Source organism: Equus quagga, chromosome 7, assembly GCF_021613505.1.
Source record: "Equus quagga isolate Etosha38 chromosome 7, UCLA_HA_Equagga_1.0, whole genome shotgun sequence".
Taxonomy (NCBI): domain Eukaryota; kingdom Metazoa; phylum Chordata; class Mammalia; order Perissodactyla; family Equidae; genus Equus; species Equus quagga.
Window position 1 is genome coordinate 104,540,613 of NC_060273.1, and position 18,581 is coordinate 104,559,193.

The 18,581-nt window shown below is 42.2% G+C and overlaps 2 protein-coding genes across 2 annotated transcripts in view; one reads left to right on the forward strand and one right to left on the reverse strand.

Annotated features, from left to right (window-relative positions):
* Positions 1-4,636: 4,636 nt before the first annotated feature.
* Positions 4,637-8,650, reverse strand: LOC124242640 (tRNA (guanine-N(7)-)-methyltransferase-like). Its single transcript, XM_046667810.1, has 2 exons — positions 7,829-8,650; positions 4,637-6,752 (listed from the first exon to the last, which is right to left on the reverse strand). The coding sequence occupies exon 1, from the start codon at positions 8,648-8,650 to the stop codon at positions 7,976-7,978; it is 675 nt and encodes a 224-aa protein (XP_046523766.1). The 3' UTR covers positions 4,637-6,752; positions 7,829-7,975.
* An 87-nt stretch (positions 8,651-8,737) lies between these two features.
* FBXL17 (F-box and leucine rich repeat protein 17) overlaps positions 8,738-18,581 on the forward strand; it is a 464,449-nt gene continuing 454,605 nt past the window's right edge. Inside the window, exon 1 of the mRNA XM_046666715.1 lies at positions 8,738-9,878. Within this exon, the coding sequence (XP_046522671.1) occupies positions 8,889-9,878 (990 nt within the window). The 5' untranslated portion in view covers positions 8,738-8,888. The remainder of the gene's footprint in view (positions 9,879-18,581) is intronic.

Sequence of the window (18,581 nt, forward strand, 5' to 3'; positions counted from 1 at the left end):
ACTCTTGATTGCTTCTGTTTGTGTCTTTGATACCAACCCTGATATCAGTTTCCCCACATTAAACCCAGCATATATGGGATTAAAACTAAAACGCTCATTCCCTGCTTACTCTCTGGCATCTTGGCTCCAGAATCCACTATCCTCCATGGAGACAGACACCAGGACAAGCACCTGGATTATCTCCTCCCTGCAAAGAGACACAGGCTAGTGGGGAAGCTGCTAATCAGCAAGGTCATGGGCTCCCTCCTCTCTGCAAGTGTCTCAAGGCCAAAGACAGGCTGGTGGGACAGCTCCCACCAGCAAGGCCATATGCTCCCTCTCCCCTACCTAAAACCCCAAATAAAAATCCTTCCTTTTAGCTTTTTGGGGAGTTTGGGATTTCAGCGTTAGCTGCCCTCTCTCCTTGCTCAGCGCTGTGCAAAAATAAAATTCCTACTCTCTTCCCCCACAGCCAGTGTCAGAGATTGGCTTGCTGCGCAACAGGTGAGCGAACTCACTTCAGGTTCGGTATCATCTTGTCTTTGGAGTCTTCTTGAACTGGCTTTTTACACTTTTCTAGGTCCCTCACAACTGAGTTAAAACATTCTTTATGTTTATACAAGGTTCATGATTTTATCTTTTAAAAAAAGGTATCCTTTAACAACGGGTTAAGACAAATACAACTTGTTATAAAAGTCCAGTTCCACACCCAGGGAAAGCGAGGAAGCTCTTGAATTGTTCATTCAACATTTGCAGATCACCAGCTATGTGGCAGGATGTTGGTGATATAAACACGAATAAGGAAGACAAGTTCCTTCCTCCCAGAGTTCACAATCTAATGAATCTCCTGGTCCTTCCTACTGATTCATCCATTCACTCACTCTCATTTATTGAGACCTACTGTTAGTACTATGGATCAGTCACATTTGGGTTGAATAAGCTTTTCCAATCTGGCCTTCACGTCTTACCAATGTGTTTAACAATGTTGCTGTGGAAAAAACGTGTTATGCATTCCAAACAACTTTTGTTGATAAATAGAAATCTTAGTAATATTTCCACAACTTTCGCAAAAAGAAGAGGAAAAGGTCCTACTTTCATAATTTCATATCACTATAAGATTAACAACAATTTACAAATGAATTTTTAACTACTCTGTCGTATTGGGAACTGCCTATATTATCTGTGGATTGCATATCATGTTCTTTTGCAGTGATGCTGTTGCTGAGAATGTTTCTCAAAATTCTTCTTTGGAATCGCCTTCAAATGTAGAAGTACACTATTGTGACTACCTCAGTGTAGATGTTCATCCATTTAAGGAGGATTTGATTTTAGAAAGAGTCAAAAGTCTTTTGGAAAAAATTTTGGTCTCATTGTACAGATACGAGAATAAGGATGAAAAATGGTAAGGTTTTAGATGACCTCCTTTTCACCTTCAGGCTTTTAGCATAAGAAAAGTAGATATCATCCAAAAGCCTTTTAGCATTATAAAGTATTAAGTATGGAGTATTAAAGGAGGTTTCCATTTGGGTTCTTCCAATTTCTGCTTCCCCACCTCATTTACCAGTGGGTACTGCTATTAACAATATGATGTGGGTCAACACCAAGTTATTTAGGAGTTTATAAAGATAAATTTATATACACTAATCACACATATATTTAAAAAACCTAGAATCATGTGATACATATTCACCTACAATTTTCCTTTTACTCATAACCATCACGGGCATTTGGTATATCATAAAGGTGATATTTTAGATCAGAATATTATTACTACACTTAAAACACATTATCTGGTGAGTACAACTCATGCCCACAACTTCTTCATCTAGTTTCAGTAGTGATTAGCATTTCTCATGTCTCTCTCCTGACTTTTTTTGCACTACTATTTGAAAGTAGATACCATGATATTTCACCTAAAATATTTTAGTATGCGTCTCCTAACAAAAAAAAGACATTCTGCTCTATAACCATAATATTCCTTTAATGCCTAAGAAAATTAACAATAATTATCTATCATCTAACATCCAGTCCATTTTCAAATATCCCCAATCGTACAAAGATAATTTTCTTAGTTGTTTTGTTACATTATTTTAAACCAGACTCCATCCTAGGTGCATACATTTCATTTGGTATTTTTGTTTCTTCCATCTCTTTAGATCTAGTTCAGATATCCTACTTTTTTTAAATGACATTGAATTGAAGAGTCTAGGTTAGATATCTTATAAATTATTGTCATATTCTTTTCCTTTAAAGTCAGGGTTATTGAAATACAATTTATACAATGTAAAATTCATCCTCTTTAGTGGATAGTTCTATGAATTTTGACAACTCTTTCAGTCACATAACCACTACCACAAGCATGATATAGAATACTTCTAACTCCCCAAAGAGTTCCATTCTGCCTCTTTGTAGTAACCATCCCCCCTGCTCCTCCAACACACACACCAGATCCTTCTAACCACTGTTCTATTTTCTGTTCCTACAGTTTTGCCATTTGGGGAAAGTCATAAAATTGGGATCATACAGTATGTTGCCTTTTGAGTCTGACTTCTTTCACATAGCATGATGTGTTTGAAATTTATCCATTGTGTGGACGTACCACAGATTATTCATTCACCAGAGGAAAAATGAGTTGTGTGCATCTTTTGACAAGTATGAATAAAGCTGCTACAAATATTTGCATACAGGCTTTTGTATAAATGTACATTTAACTTCTTTTTGGTAAACACCTAGGACTGAGATTGCCAAATCATACGGTAACTGTGTGTTTAATTTTATAAGAAACTGGCAGCATGTTTTACAAAGTGCTTGTACCATTTTGCATTTCTGCGATCAGTATGTGAGAGTTTTAGTTGTTCCACATCCTTGTCAACACTTGCCATGTCAATCTTTGTAATTTTAGCTATTCTAGTAAGTGTGTGATGGTATCTGAGTTTAATTGGAATTACTTCAATGAATAATGATGTTGAGCCCTGTTTCAGGGGCAAGCAGGGATAGTTTTTGGACTGAGTGCCATAAGAAAGACCGTCCCCCACCAAAACGTTGAAGTCATTTCTCTATTGTCTTTTTTTTTGTTTCCTCCTTTCAAGCTTTCTCTATTTTGTCTGGAATTATAAACCAAGCCCCAATGATTGAGTATAGTCAGAAGGCTGCCGGAATTTTTCCAGTCTTAAAATTTTTCACTTGCTCGTGTGGATTAGTTTCTCTACTAAAGGAAGAGAACAAGTTAAAGTTAGGAATTGTTTGGTATTTCTTGAAAATTATTACGGATGGTAGTATACACAAGGAGAAGCTTGCTTTCTCTCTCTGTCTCTCTTTCTTTCACACACACATACCCATATACCTCACATAGTCTAAAAACTGACGGCTTCCCAGGAAATGTGTTCCATGCTCATGTTTTATTTTAGAAATGATTATTCCCCCATTAACCCAGCCTTTGAAGTTTCTATTCCAAGTAATCATTCTCCAACTTGATCTTAGCAAATTATTCCTTATAATGTGCCTGAAAAGGATTACTAATTTTCTTCGTAGACTATTTTCAAAACTACACCTATAAGAAGAGACTATGAAGCATATCTCAATATTGCTGAGGTGTAGCCTAGAATAGAAAGGCCCAGTCAGAAATGAGACACTGTGGTGAGGGGAGGCTGGTTGGCAATGAAAGTAGATGAAACAGCATGAAATAGGCAATACAACTTAAAATAAGTTTCAGTGTTCATAATTTCCCTTAGAATTAAAGTTCCTGGGGCCGGCCCCGTGGCATAGTGGTTATGTTCGCATGTTCCACTTCTCGGCGGCCTGGGGTTCACCGGCTCAGATGCCGGGTGCAGACATGGCACCACTTGGCAAAAGCCATGCTGTGGTAGGCATCCCACATATAAAGTAGAGGAAGATGGGCATGGATGTTAGCTCAGGGCCGGTCTTCCTCAGCAAAAAGAGGAGGATTGGCAGCAGTTAGCTCAGGGCTAATCGTCCTCAAAAAAAAAACAAAAAAACCTCCAAAAAGAATTAACGTTCCTTTTGAAATGACAATTTTTCTTGCAGTTTTTTATAGATTCTTGTCACTTTCCAATGACTATGTGCTCCACATATCTTTTTATTGAAGATTCTGACAAACTTTATAACTTTTTTTCTTTTTTTGCTTTTTCTCCCCAAATCCCCCTAGTACATAGTTGCATATTTTAGTTGTAGGTCCTTCTAGTTGTGGTATCTTGGACGCCGCCTCAAGATGGCCTGATGAGTGGTGCCATGTCCGCGCCCAGGATCCGAACCATGAAACCCTGGGCCACTGAAGCGGAGCATGAGAACTTAACAACTCGGCCACGGGGCCGGCCCCATCTGACACACTTTAGAGCCCTTAACACCTCCAAAGTAAATTTTCTTCTTTATTTTTTTAAAAATTTATAATAATGTGTAGAGCATTGGTGATGGGGAGAATATTATTTATCCTTCCATGGTTGACACGGAAAACAACTATATTAATTTTAGAAATAGAGTTCCTCTAGATCCACAGCACATGAAAATGGCACTGATCACTCTTTGCAGTTGTGTTTATCTGTCAGTAAGTCAGCAATGAACCCCTTTGATTTGTAGTCCAATAAAGATTCAAATTATTCAAATTAGACTTGATTTATTAATGTTTAGAGATTACAATTTTTCCAATATGGAAGAAAATAGGAGGAAATATATTGATTTGTCAGAGAAAATCATTGGCAAAACAACAGGAATTGGGAAAAATCTTCATATTTTTCCCCAAGACACACACACACACTTCCAAAATAAAATTGAAATAAATCTATAAAGCAGTGGTGAAAGAAAAAGAAGTCACAAAAGATAGGATGCTTCTTATAACAGTGGTTCTCAGGCTTTTTGGATCAATTTCCCTGGAGGGGACAAAAGATCCTAACACCCATATTTGACTCATTCCCATTTTTCAGATGGGAGTGGGAGAGGTGACTCTTAATAACAAATGTTGCTGAACAATTAAATTTAGAGGAGATTATCTTTATGTCTGCTTTAACATTTGGGTTATAGACAATATAATTTTTAATCCCTGATCCCTTGTTTTAACATGTGGTTGGTGGGAAATAAAGGACCCTAAATAGGGTTGATGTATTTGTATCACTACATACTGTAGGCATAACTGATGAAACACAAACTAAATTCAAAATGACAAACAGCAATGTATAATTAAAAAGCAAGTAGAACAGAATTGAAACCCAAAGCTACTCAAGATAACACAGATGATATACTGATAAAGTGCGCTTCCACAAAGTTGAGGGAATTGATGTAATTTATGAGATTCAAGAGAATAGATTCCCAAATCATTTCTTCCATTGCTTTCACACTGAGATATGACTCAAACTTCTAATTTTAGAGAGGAAAAATAATTTAAAAAGTACTTTATCATCCCTTTCTATGTCCAGGGAGGATTATCCACTCCCTGAGTAGCAGGAAAGAACAATGTCTCATCACTTGGCTCAGGTGGTCAACTTAAGGCAAAAATCTCATAATCCAGGGATTAATGAAGCCACCAGTGTCACACAGAGGATCAGAGCAGAGGTGAGTTATCCCTGCATCACCACTCCTGCCACCCTTCCTCTGTCCCCAACTTGTCCCACGAGGGATTACATATGTAACTTGAATGGTTCTTTCAATCCTTTCAGTTTTTGGATCCAGGTTATAATTATTTTATCTCTAGAATGGGAGATAGAACCCATTTTATATAAGAAAGGGGCTAGGAAAGGGCAACCTGCTACCAGTAATCAGACTCAGCAGTGGAACAAACAGATTTGAAGCATCGACTTTAGTTGGTTATTATACTGATACCACAAATTGTCAACATGGAGGATTGTGGCTTGCCATTTCTGAGTCACTAAAAGTAATGTTAATTATCTGGCCTTTGTTTATTGTGAGCAAGCATGTAACCATTTTAAAGTTATATAACAAGAAACCCAAATGTTATTAAACTTAGGAGGGAAAACATGAAGTTGGATGGGGAAACACATGTAACTTCTTTTTTTCTAAATGCCCTGTTTTACCAGTTGAAAATGAGAAAATATCAATTATAATACAGGTTATAAGTGGGCACAAAATTGAGGAGATATAAGCAGTAGAACAATTTTATGTTGTATTAATTTAAGTGGAGGAAAAGATAAATATGTGATCTTAAGTGAAAATATAAAGTAAAATAAACTACCTTTGCCTCAATTATTCCATTAATTTATATAAAAGTGGGAGAATGATGAATTCTCTGTATTAACTCCTGGTTAATTGTTTCCTTTCATGCACTTGAATTAATCTTTGGAGTATGATTGTTTTGCTTTTTCCTGATAAACTACATCAAGTCTTGGTTTCCATAGGACTGTATTTGGTGGTTGAATATATTTTCTATTCCTGCAACAACAAATATCACAAATGTAGTGATTTAAAATGAAACCTATTATTTCACAGTCTTGGCATGGGCTCAACCGGACTCTGCTTAGATTCTCACAAGGCTGAAATCAAGGTGTCAGCATGGCCATGCTCCCTTTTGTAGTTCGAGGTCTTCTTCCAAGCTTATGTATTTGTTGGCAGAATTCACAATTCTGTATTCTGTGTTCAAGAGTACAGGCCTGAAGGCTGGCCTTCTTGTTGGCCGTCAGCCAGGGGCTACTCTTGGTTGCTAGAGCCACCTGCCTTTCCTGCCACATAGCTCTCCACAACATGGCAGTTTGCTTCTTCAAGGCCAACAGTAAAGCATCTGCTGGTGCTCAGAATCTCCCTGACTTCTCCTGACATAGAGAAAGAAATAAAAAGGCTTAGAACATTCCCTCCTTTTGCTCAAAGTGTAGCATAGTAGAGATGGCAAAGGTTCTGTTCTAACTCCTAACCTCTCATCCTCACCAATGGTGCTCCGGGGCCCTAGAAGATCCCTTTACAGTCAGAGGGGTGAAAGCTATGTGGACATCTGTAGGTAAAGGGAGTTTGGGCAGTGCATTTGATGGTAACAGGTAGGGAAAACCTAAACAAAAATTTGACAAATCTTTGCTCTAGGTTTCTCAGAATTCTATCTGTGATCAAGCTCAGAAAGGGAGATCCCTGAATGTTGGCACACCTAAAATAAAAGTCATTCCTGACAAAGAAGCCACTGTTAGCAAAGGTTTCTTGGTGTGTTTGGGTGAAGGCTGGGTGACGCTGGCCACTGCGGTGGGAAAGTCACACAGGCTCAAACCACCGTCTCTAAGCTGATGGACCTTGGATCTGGCAAATACTGCTTCCTTAGTCAGTTCTCTCAAGTTTTCTTTAGCAACTTTTGTAAACACCTGCCACTTTCCTTCCACCCTTCAGCAGGTAACCAGGCTTCACTCAAAGGAAAACAGACCATTTGTAAGGAACTCTCTCACTTGTCAGAAATGTCCACTATCTATCCATTCTTTATCTGTCCTTTCCTTATTCCTTCCAATGACGGTGAAGATGGTATCCCTTGTAAGGGACACACCAGTCCACCTTCTCAGGGGCCTTGTATTATCTCGTATCTTCTTACCTCCTCCTTTATTCTGGCTCATTCCCATCAGTATTTAAGCTTCTTCCAATTTCTCCCTTTTGAAAGCTAACCTTCTCTCAACACCAGGTACCGCTCTAGTTATTGCCCTGTGTCTCTGGCATCATAGTCAAACCTTCTGCAGGATTCTCTGCAAAGCCTATTTGCTCTCTGTCGTCTGGGTCCCCAAGGTCCGCCTAGAACGGTTTATCCTATAGTAGGCACTGCCCAATTTTTAAAGTATATGTTGGACGGATAGATGAGACTCCGAGGGTGCAGATGATAAAGTCATCTACAGCTTGTAGCCTGGGATGTTGGATGACTCACTGGGTTGAGAAACTTTATCTTTCTGGTGTGTATAGGTAATTTGATCTATGCTTTCATTCTGAAATAAAGTTATGAAAAGTTAGTAGTCGGCCACAAGCAACAAGTATGAAAACAAGTTGGAGAAACACGGCGGCGCTGCACTACCAGTTAGCCCCTCACGTGAGAACACAGGTCGACCCCATCCAAGGGCCACGAATCCCCTACTCCACCGGAGGCAGCCGGGACCCAGGCTGGCCTTCCGCCGGAACCGGCTTTATGGCTACAGGGCAACCTGGGTCTCGGAGCCTGGGGGTGGGGGTGAGGGGAAGAGCCGAGCGGCTCCCGGCCAATAGCAGTTCTTGAACTTACACCTACGGACGCCAGCGCGGCTGTGCAAACGGATGTCACACAGCTGGCTCGGAAGCGTCTCCTCCCGCCCCACAAAGGGGGCGTGGGCCTAGCGGCCTCCGAGAAACCTTGGGCGACCGGAGGGAGGTGCGTGCGCCGCTCCCCGCGAGCCCTACGTCCTCGTCGGCCCACTTCTTCCCAGCAGTCCCTGCCTAGCGGCCGTCCCGGGTGAGCAGCCGGGCGCCCGCGCCCCCGCCCCGAGCGCGCCGCCGCCGCCGGCTCCGCCCCCTCCCCGCGCGGGCCGCGCGCTCCTGCGGTTTCGAGCTGAGTCGCGGGTGCGCGCGCCGCCGGCGGAGCCGCAGTTAAAATGGTCCGAGCGGGACTTCGCATGCCCCTGCCGCCGCACTGACTGACTGAGCCGGCGAGTCGGGCTCGGACTGGTCGCCTAGGCGGCAGGCTCGCTCCCTTCGTCGCGTCCCCCAAGCTCGCGCCCATCGTTCTCCCGGCTTCCCTGGGCAAAGCATGTAGCCCCCGTCGGGCGCCGGGGCGGCCCGCAGCTGACGCCCACCCCCCACCGTCGCGTGTGTGCCCGTGTGTGCGTGTGTGCGCAGGGCGGGCGACCCCGCCGCGGGCCCGAGGCCGAGCCAGCGAGCGGCCTGCCCCGTTGCCGGGAGCCCGCCTCTCTGGGCCTCCCTACTTCCCCATCCCGGTCCCTCTCCTCGGGGCCTTCTATATGGGCCACCTTCTCTCGAAGGAGCCGCGTAACCGCCCGAGCCAGAAGAGGCCTCGCTGTTGCAGCTGGTGCCGCCGCCGCCGTCCTCTCCTCAGGCTGCCCCGCCGGACCCCGGCCAAGGCGCCCCCCCAGCCGGCGGCGCCCCGGAGCCGGGATTGCTTCTTCCGCGGGCCTTGCATGCTCTGCTTCATCGTGCACAGCCCCGGCGCGCCCGCCCCCGCCGGCCCAGAGGAGGAGCCGCCGCTGTCGCCGCCGCCGCGGGACGGGGCCTACGCCGCGGCCGCCTCCTCGCAGCACCTGGCGCGGTGCTACGCGGCCCTGGCTGCCGAGGACTGCGCTGCCGCCGCCCGCCGCTTCCTGCTCTCCTCGGCCGCCGCCGCCGCCGCCGCCGCCGCCTCGGCCTCGTCGCCCGCCTCCTGCTGCAAAGAGCTGGGGCTGGCTGCGGCCGCCGCCTGGGAGCAGCAGGGCCGGAGCCTCTTCTTGGCCAGCGTGGGGCCCGTGCGCTTCCTGGGGCCGCCCGCCGCCGTGCAGCTCTTCCGGGGGCCGCCGCCGCCGCCGCCAGCCGAGCCCCCCACGCCCCCTGAGATGGTGTGCAAGCGGAAGGGGGCCGGGGTCCCCGCCTGTACCCCCTGTAAGCAGCCCCGCTGCGGCGGCGGGGGCTGCGGCGGTGGAGGCGGCGGCGGAGGAGGGCCCGCGGGGGGAGGCGCTTCGCCGCCGCGGCCCCCCGACGCCGGCTGCTGCCAGGGCCCAGAGCAGCCATCGCAGCCTCTCTGTCCCCCGCCCTCCTCTCCCACTTGCGAAGTTGCCTCAGCAGAGGCCGGCGGGGACGCCGTCCGAGCGGGGGGCACCGCCCCCTCGCCTGCCCAGCAGCAGCGTGAATGCGGCGACGCGGACTGTCAGGAGCCCCCCGAAAACCCCTGTGACTGTCATAGGGAGCCGCCCCCTGAAGCCCCAGACATCAATCAGCTGCCGCCCTCCATCCTGCTCAAGGTGGGTCTGGACGAGTGGCGCGGGGATGTGCGCTTCCCCCAACCTCGGCCCCCCACCTCGGAGATTTTCTCTCCTCCCCCTGAGCGCGGAGGAGGGGGTTCCCTGACAGCTAGAGACGTCCGAAGGGCAGATTGTGAAGCCAATGGGGAGGATTCTTATGGACTGTTTTTTGAAGCAGAAAAACTTGAAGTCTACTGAATGTCTTTTAGTAACTTGCGTCTGTTACGTACAATTTAGGGTTCATCTATTAGATTCCCAGCCCAGTGGTTTAGAAACCATTCGTAGGTTTTCTGTGAAATATTTTCATCAGTTGAGCAATTTACACTTACTGGGTAAAGACTTTGTATACATATTAGTATTTGAAAGTCTTCAAACAGTACTTTCAGATTTGGTAGTTGCTAGTTGATGTCAATAACAGTTAACATTCATTGAGCATTGATGAGGCACTGTGCCAGAGTTCTATATACATAATATCTCATTTAATCCTCCAGTTACCGCTGTGAGATAAATATTGTAAAACCTTTACTTTATACAAGAAGAAACTGGTATTTCGATGCTGTATACCCACAATAGTAAGTCAGGCAGAAGTTTCCTTTGCTCTTATGGAGCTTACAGTCTAGTGGAGCTTGAAGAGGTTGAATGACTTGTCCAAGGTCACACACAGAAAGTAAGGGGCAGATCTGGGTCTTGAACTGGAGAATTTAGGCCTGCCTGACTTGAAAACCCTTTTGTTTGTGCTATGTTCTATTGCTTTTCTACATTTTAACCCTTACCTGAAAGCATACAGATTACTAGAAGGTAAGGACAGATGTATTTTTTGTTGGGGAAATTGATGAGTTGAGGTGGGTGTCCTGTGGGAGCTTTGTTTCACATTGAACTACTAAGTAAATTTTGCAGTTTTGCTGATGCTAGTGACAAACTTAATTATGTGATAGAGCTTGTATTGTTATTATTAACGAGTTCTTTCTCATCATTTTCTCTCTTCTTCCTTCTCGCCCACCCAACACACCTTTTTAAAGCTTAATGAATATAAACGTCCTGTTCAGTGTGGATGCTATTTAAGACTAGCCAAAAATAACCTAGATAAGAATTTGTCTACTTCTATTGTTACAGAAGTAACTGCCATCAATTACAATTGTTACTGTCACCAGTATACTTACTTTGTTTGGTTAGACATTTTGCGTATCTGTAATCCTGTGTGTTTGGATCTGTTTCATTGTGGTATTAATGTTCTTGTGAATAATACAGCAAAAGAGTGGGAAAGCTTAATTTTTCCTTCTGTCAAAATGTAATAATTTAATTTTTATTGAGGTATATTTTTTCGAGGAGTAATTGGCTCCTCTGTGTGTTCAGGATGTGCATTTTTAGGGCAGAGGGAACTTTCTTGAATCCTCTAAGTCAGTGGATGACATGGACAAATATCAACAAATATTTGGTCTAGAGGTTTGATTACTGTCTTGTTATTGGGCAAGTAAGACTGTTTAAAACTAACCCAAAACAAAAATCAGGTACTTTCTGCTTAAACTATTATTTCATAAGTTAGAGAATATTGACATATTAAAAAAAGGAAAAAGAAAAGGAGGAAGGACATGATCTCATACTAAAGAGAATAAGAGAATGGCTATAGAATAAATTTATTCTGTCTGCTACATTGTTCTTCCTCACATTTTTGCTGTTGACTGTTGAAGACTTGGTCTAAGGGATATTTCAGAATTACGCATTGGACTAGCCCTGTTGTGTTGGGGTATTTGGATGTATTGTGTAGATTTCCATTCTTTGTATTAGAAGCTTGAATAAAGATTTTTTTGTGGGTCTCGTGGTCCTAGTGAGAGCATGAAGTGAGCATGGTCCTCACTTCAGCATGAAGTGAGTTGGACTGTTTGGAGTGAATTGAAATAGAGGTTTCTCAGCGTTTACCAATCTCAGTAGAACTTTTAAGGATAAGGCTTTTGGGGATAGAGGCTCTGTTGACATAGATCTTGTTCATTGCTCTGTCCCTTCCCCTAATTGCAGTGCATGGTGTTTAGTAGCTTTCAGTAAATATTTATGAACAGAGGAATGACTAGGTGTTGAGGAAGTCTGGACTGAGACTCTGGGTGAATATGCTATTCCACTAAGAGAAGTCACTAAGAAATGTTTATGGTCTCCCTTGAGTTATTGTTGTTTTGAGCCACGGTAGAGTTATGTGATGGTGAAAGGATTCTGGCTCTGTTTCTGGTTAGAATTGAGGTGTTTGGCTTGGAGAAGAGAAAACTTGGGGATCTTGGACATTTTTTTTTTTTTAAACAATATTATAGGGGCCAGCCCGGTGGCGCAGCAGTTAAGTGTGCATGTTCCACTTCTCGGCTGCCCGTGGTTCGCCGGTTCCGATCCCGGGTGCAGACGTGGCATCGCTTGGCAAAAGCCATGCTGTGGTAGGTGTCCCCCATATAAAGTGGAGGAAGTTGGGCATGGATGTAGCTCAGGGCCAGTCTTCTTCAGCAAAAAGAGGAGGATTGGTAGTAGTTAGCTAATCTTCCTCAAAAAAAAAAAAATATTACAAGGGTTGTTGCCTAGAGAGGCACAAATCCATTGGAAAACATTCTTAGAAAGTTTCACCTGTTCCCTTGATAATGAGTCAATAGTCTTTATAGTTGTATTGCTGCATTTTTGTACCAGAAATTACTATAGTTGTAAAAAAGAGGGTGCAGAGGAGGGAGAGTTTGGGAGGAAATGTGATTTAAAGGATGTTTTTAGGGAAAGCTACCATACTTGCCCAATTTTTTGCACGTCTGGCGAAGGCAAAAGACAAAAACTAAATTTTTTCTGTGGTGCTTCATAAGCAGATTTTTGGCTCAATATCAACAAGGCCTATTCCTTTTTGATTTTATTTCTCTGTAAGTATTAAGTGTTACTTGCTTTAAATTTAAGTAATGCAGGTAAAGCAAAAGTTTGCCTTGGTTCACTCCTACCCTCCCATGTAGTTTCCTCTCCAGAGGTAACTAACGCTATTACCAGTTTAGATTGTTCTTCTAGACTTGCCGTGTTAAGTATGGTAGCCATATGTGGCTATTTAAATTTAAAGTAGTTAAAATAAAATTTAAAATTCAATTTTTCAAACACAGTAGCCACATTTCAGAGATCAATAGTCGCATGTGGCTGGTGGCTACTGTACTGGACTGTGCAGATCCAGAACATTTCCATCCTTGCAGAAAGCCCTGTGTAAATCTTCATAGCTTTTTTCATAAGTGGCATCAAAATGTACATGTTGTGTAATTTTTTTTTTTTTTTTGGTTAACTGTATGGTTTGAAGATGATTCCTTATTAGTAAGTATACGATTTCCTTCATTCTTTTTAACTGTGGCATATAGTATTATACCATACTATATTTCTTTCTCTATTAATCGATGCTTCCAATTTGTCGCTACTACAAACAGTGCTAATAGATGTTTTCTTTGCACGTGTGGTCGTATTTTTCTAGGGTAGATTTCAAGAGGTGAAATTTCAGGGTTGAAAAATGTGTATTTTTGGAAATTTAGAAGGTCCTTTGGAATGTGTATTTTTGGAAATTTCGAAGGTCCTTTCTAATAATAAGAGCTGTGTAAAAATGGAATTTATTTCTTTCTTGAAATAGTGGGCCTCACTGGAAATCATTATGTACCTTCAGAACAGGAAGAGACCTTATTTGTCATCTGGTCACTCCCCACTTCTTATGCATGAAGAAACAGGCCTGAAGAAGTGAAATGGCTTATCCCAGGACGTTTTAGATAGTGAATGGCAGACCCTGGGCTGGAACCCAGCTCAATGTTTCCAGGTCTAGAGATCTTTTCAACATATTGTATAAGAGGGCCTGAGTAATCTCTCTGAGATTTTATGAAAGAGATTCCTGAATTGGGGAGGCGGGGAGGAGTTTACACCAGATGACTTCTAAGCTATTATGAGTCAGAGGCTAATTTTATAATTGGGTCTGTAAGGTTGAATTGCGGTCTTTAAATATAAGAAATTTGAGAAGCAGGGAATGACTCTTCAAAGGTCAACTGTGGGAATAGTATTTTCTTAAGTACTTAAGCCTGTTACAGTTGCTCTCTGACTGGTTAATGGATTGTTTTGGATTAAATAAGGTAGCTTCAGTCTTTGCTACCTGTTGCCTTAAAAGCAACCCTGACTACTGGTATCGCAATTAGATTTTTGTATAGTGGAACCAGTATGCAACAGTTTTACCAAATGATAGCAGTCGAGTATTTTTCTTCAGTAACTGGGTATTTCGAGACCCATATTTAAATTTTAGAGACCGTGTGTGCTGTATGTTTAGATATCTTGCTGTCAGCAGACTACTTTCTTTCCAAAGGAAACCAGGTGAGAGATCCAAAATCCATCACCGTGATTAGAAAACCACCTTACCATGCATGCATCCCTGATATTGTGTCAGTAGGTATTACATTTTTGCTTTTTTTTTTTTAAAGATTGGCGCCTGAGCTAACAACTGTTGCCAATCTTTTGGGGTTTTTTTTCTGCTTTTTCTCCCCAAATCCCCCTGGTATATAGTTGTATATTTTAGTAGTGGTCCTTCTAGTTGTGGCACATGGGACGCCGCCTCAACATGGCCTGATGAACAGTGTCATGTCCACGCCCAGGATCTGAAGGGGAGTATGCGAACTTAACCACTCGGTCACGGGGCTGGCCCCTAAAGTTTTGTTTTTACAGCTTTATTACCAACAGGTTGTTTTAGTGTGCAGGGAAGAGTTTTATAAGAGAAATGTGCTTTGGAGGAAAGCTTATATATCCGATGTCTTTTTTTTGGATATGAATACAAGGATGAAAGCTATAGAAATGGGAGTCAAAGAAAAAAGCAGTACTACTTTTTAAAGCTTTGGATGTAGATTACTAGTGGGTAATAGGAAGTAAGTTCCATGTAGCATTTCATGAATGCTTGACTTAAGGCTCCAGTACCTGATAACCTCTAGAAGGTATGTCTCTGGACTTCTAGGGATGGTTTAAATAAGTGCTGAAATGGAATGTCCTTGGGAAGTCAGGTTCAAGATTTTTCTTTGCTGAAAAATGCCAAATAATCTCTGTTAACTTAATCAGGCTACCAAAAGGTGAAATTTGTTGTTTTCTCATTTTAAGAAGTCTGTAAAATCTCTTGACTTGTGGTGAGTAGCTGTCGAGGGGGTGACCTTGAGCCGTTCTTTGCCAGATTGGAGTACCAGACTGTATAAATGATAGGGAATGTAAGGGGAGATAGGTGAAGGCAAATATGGAAGCCCTTAATATTGGCACAATAGTTTCTTAAAAAATTGCTTAACTTAGGCTAAATATTCTATTTTATGATTATCAAGAGTCTTGCCCAAGTCTTGGCCAATTTGGAGCCCTAGTAGGTGTGGTAAGGGCATCTACGTGGAGGAGGAAGCTAGCAGCAGTGATCGGAGATTGGTTAAATACATAAATATATACATACATACATTACCTAGCTCTGCCCACTGAGAGAGCCTTGGACAAGGGATACCCAATAACTGTGAATACACCGAGTGTCCAGATCTTAGCTTCTAAATACCATTCTCCGCTAAAAGGAATCCGTGTTCCTTCGAGAAATGGCTGATTCCAGGGCTGAGACAGAGAGAGTTCAAGCTGAGCCTAGAAAATTTTGCGCCAGAATGCAAGGAAATGCTCAAAGACTAATGGAGATATCTCAAAAGGACACATTGTTTCATAGTATCTTCTCCCACAATACTTAAAAAAAAAAGTTGTGTTCTATCGAATCCTGTGACTGACTTTAGGATAAAACTTATTATTATATAAATATCTTAATACCTGACTGTGCTATAGAGTAAGACTCTGTGTAGTAATAGTTGGGGTTTTATTAGTTTGCTGTGCTTTAAATTTTAATAATTAAATTGTGAGAAATTATTTTAAATTATAGCTGAGGAAATAGTTTTAGAATCTGTGACTTCCCTGATAAGGCTGTATAGTTAGAAAAGTACCAGAAATATGTTTTTTGCCTCTGTTTTTCTAAATGGTGCTTTATTCAACAGACTATTTAGTAAATTTTACTTTCAAGCTTTTGGCAGGCAATATAAATAGAATATTGAAGAAAGAGGCCAGATATGATATACGTAGGAAAAAAATAGAAAAGACCAGAAAAGTTGAGCTTAGTTGAAATAATTAATTCTGAGAAGATTTCAGAGAATATCTGAATCTACAGGATATTAGCTGCTTAGTTCCTCACTAAAATGTGTGGTGTGTGTGTTTTCTCAAACAGAAATTCGTAGATTCTGGGAAGATAGATGATAGAAGTATGGAGCTTATGGGCTTAAAAAAAAACACCCAGCTCTAATTAATTTACCCTTTTTCTTTTCTTTTCTTTTCTTTTTTTTTTTGGTGAGGAAGATTGTCCCTGAGCTAAAATCTGTTGCCAATCTTCCTCTTTTTGCCTGAGGAAGATTATCCCTGAGATAACATTCATGCCAGTCTTCCTCTGTTTTGCATGTGCGATGCCGCCGCAGCATGGCTTGATGAGGAGTGTGTAGCTCCATACCCAGGATCTGAACCTTAGAGCCCTGGGCCGCTGAAGCAGAGCGTGTGAGCATAATCACTGCGCCACTGGGCCAGCCCCTTAATTTACCCCTTTTAAGTGTACAGTTTGATTTTAAATAAATATATACAGTTGTGCAACCATCACTACAATCCACTTTTAGAACACCTTCACCTCAAATAGTTCCCTTGTATCTCTTTGCAGTCAATTTCTGCTCCTGCCTTGCCCCCAGATGTGCTTTTTGTCTCTATAGTTTTGCCTTTTCTAGAAATTTCATATAAATGACATTGCATAATATGTAGTCAGGAATATTGTGTTGCATCTTTAATGCCTCTGTATTTTTCACAACACCTAGCATAGTATCTGACATACGGGAGATAGTCAATGTAAAATAGCTACACAGATTTGCTTCTTTTCAAATGTTTCTCTAACTTGCATACAGCCTACCTGCTCATAAACCTTCACTCCTTTTTGCAGTAATATCTGATAGCAGATATGATCTCTTCATTGGGAAATGGCCAAATGTAGGTGTTGGTTTGGTTGATATTGAACTGCTGTAAGGTTCTCTGGGATAAGTAGGACCAAGTGTTAAGCAACAATGTGATCTCTGGAAGTTTCTTCAGTCTGAAATATCTTATGATATGTTATACCACTGCCGTACTCAAAAATAGAACATTTCATGGCTTAGAAATATTTGGATATCAGCCTGGTAGTGATTAGATCAGGTTATGTCAGTAATATGACTTGTGCATTTTCTGGTAATTAACAGTTTAGTTGTATTGTCCAGATCTGCCACTAAAGATCAATTGTATTAAACTTTTCAAAGTTTTTCAAGTTTTCAACCTAGGTCCTGATTAGAAGTTACTGCTGTTTCCCCATACTATATCCATTCTCCTCATATTCTTTTTAGTAACAGAATCCACCATGTTCTAGCTAGGCACATGACCCCCTAATTAGAGACTTTCTCAGCGTCTCTTGTGGATAGATGTTGGCTGTGTGACTAAATATTAGGTAATAGGATGTGAATGGAGTCAATGTGTGCAACTTGTAAGTCACACCATAAAAAGCAGCTGCTTGTCCTTTGCTTCCCCCTCCCTCTTTCAGGGTTAGACCACCTGGATTATAAGAGTAAGCCATCTTCCACCCTGTAAATGAGGGCAGTGATGAAAGACCAACAAGCTATAAGATGATAGCGCTCTGGATCTTCTACATCCTTAGAATATCTACTTAGCTTGGACTTCTGTCGTGTTCAAGGCCTGGCTAACAGGCCTGTGTTAAACTAAGCAATTTCCTGGCTTGATGCAAGTGCCGTGCTAGTTTTTTTCAGTGTCATTTTTCCCTTTGTAGTTTTCTTTATGGAACAGAAACTTTGTTTCAGGTCAGTCCTTTACAGACCTATCTTCTCTTTCTTCAAAGCAACCTTTGAAATTTTCTCTTGAATCTCAAATTATTCAAAGATATTTCAGAAATGCCTTTGACTATATAATCTTAAAGCCAATGAACAAATCTCATGTCTTAGTGTCTCCCACAGAAACCTAGGTATATATGCACAGATGTTTGTTAAATGAGTTAAGAAGATAGTTTGGGGGAGAGTGTTTTCTGAGGAGTTAGGATATAGGTGAGATAGCATTTTAATGACAGAAAGAAAAGCAGGAATATTTAAACATGTGTTATCTATTTCTGTGTAACAAATTATGCCAACACTTAGCAGTTTAAAATCACAAACATTTATTATTTCACATTTTCTGTGGGTTAGGAATCCCTCTGTGGCTTAGCTTGGTCCCTCTGGTCCACGATTTCTTATGAGGCTGTTATCAAGGTGTTGGGTGAGGCTGCTCATCTAGGACTTGAGAATTCTCATCCACACTTACTCATGTGGTTGTTGGTAGGCTTCAGTTCCTCGCTGGCTGTTGGCGAGATGCTAAGTTCCTTGCTATGCCACATGGGCTTCTCCGTAGGGCTACTCACAACATGGCAGCTCACTCCACACCGAACAACAGATCCAAGAACACCCAAAATGGAAGCCACAGTTTTAATTTTTTTATTGAGGTCATAATCTTTTACAACATTGTGAAATTTCAGTTGTACATTATTATTTGTCCATCACCATCTAAGTGCTCCCCTTCACCCTTTGTGCCTACCCTCCAGCCCCCTTCCCCCTGGTAACCACTAAACTGTTCTCCTTGTCCGTG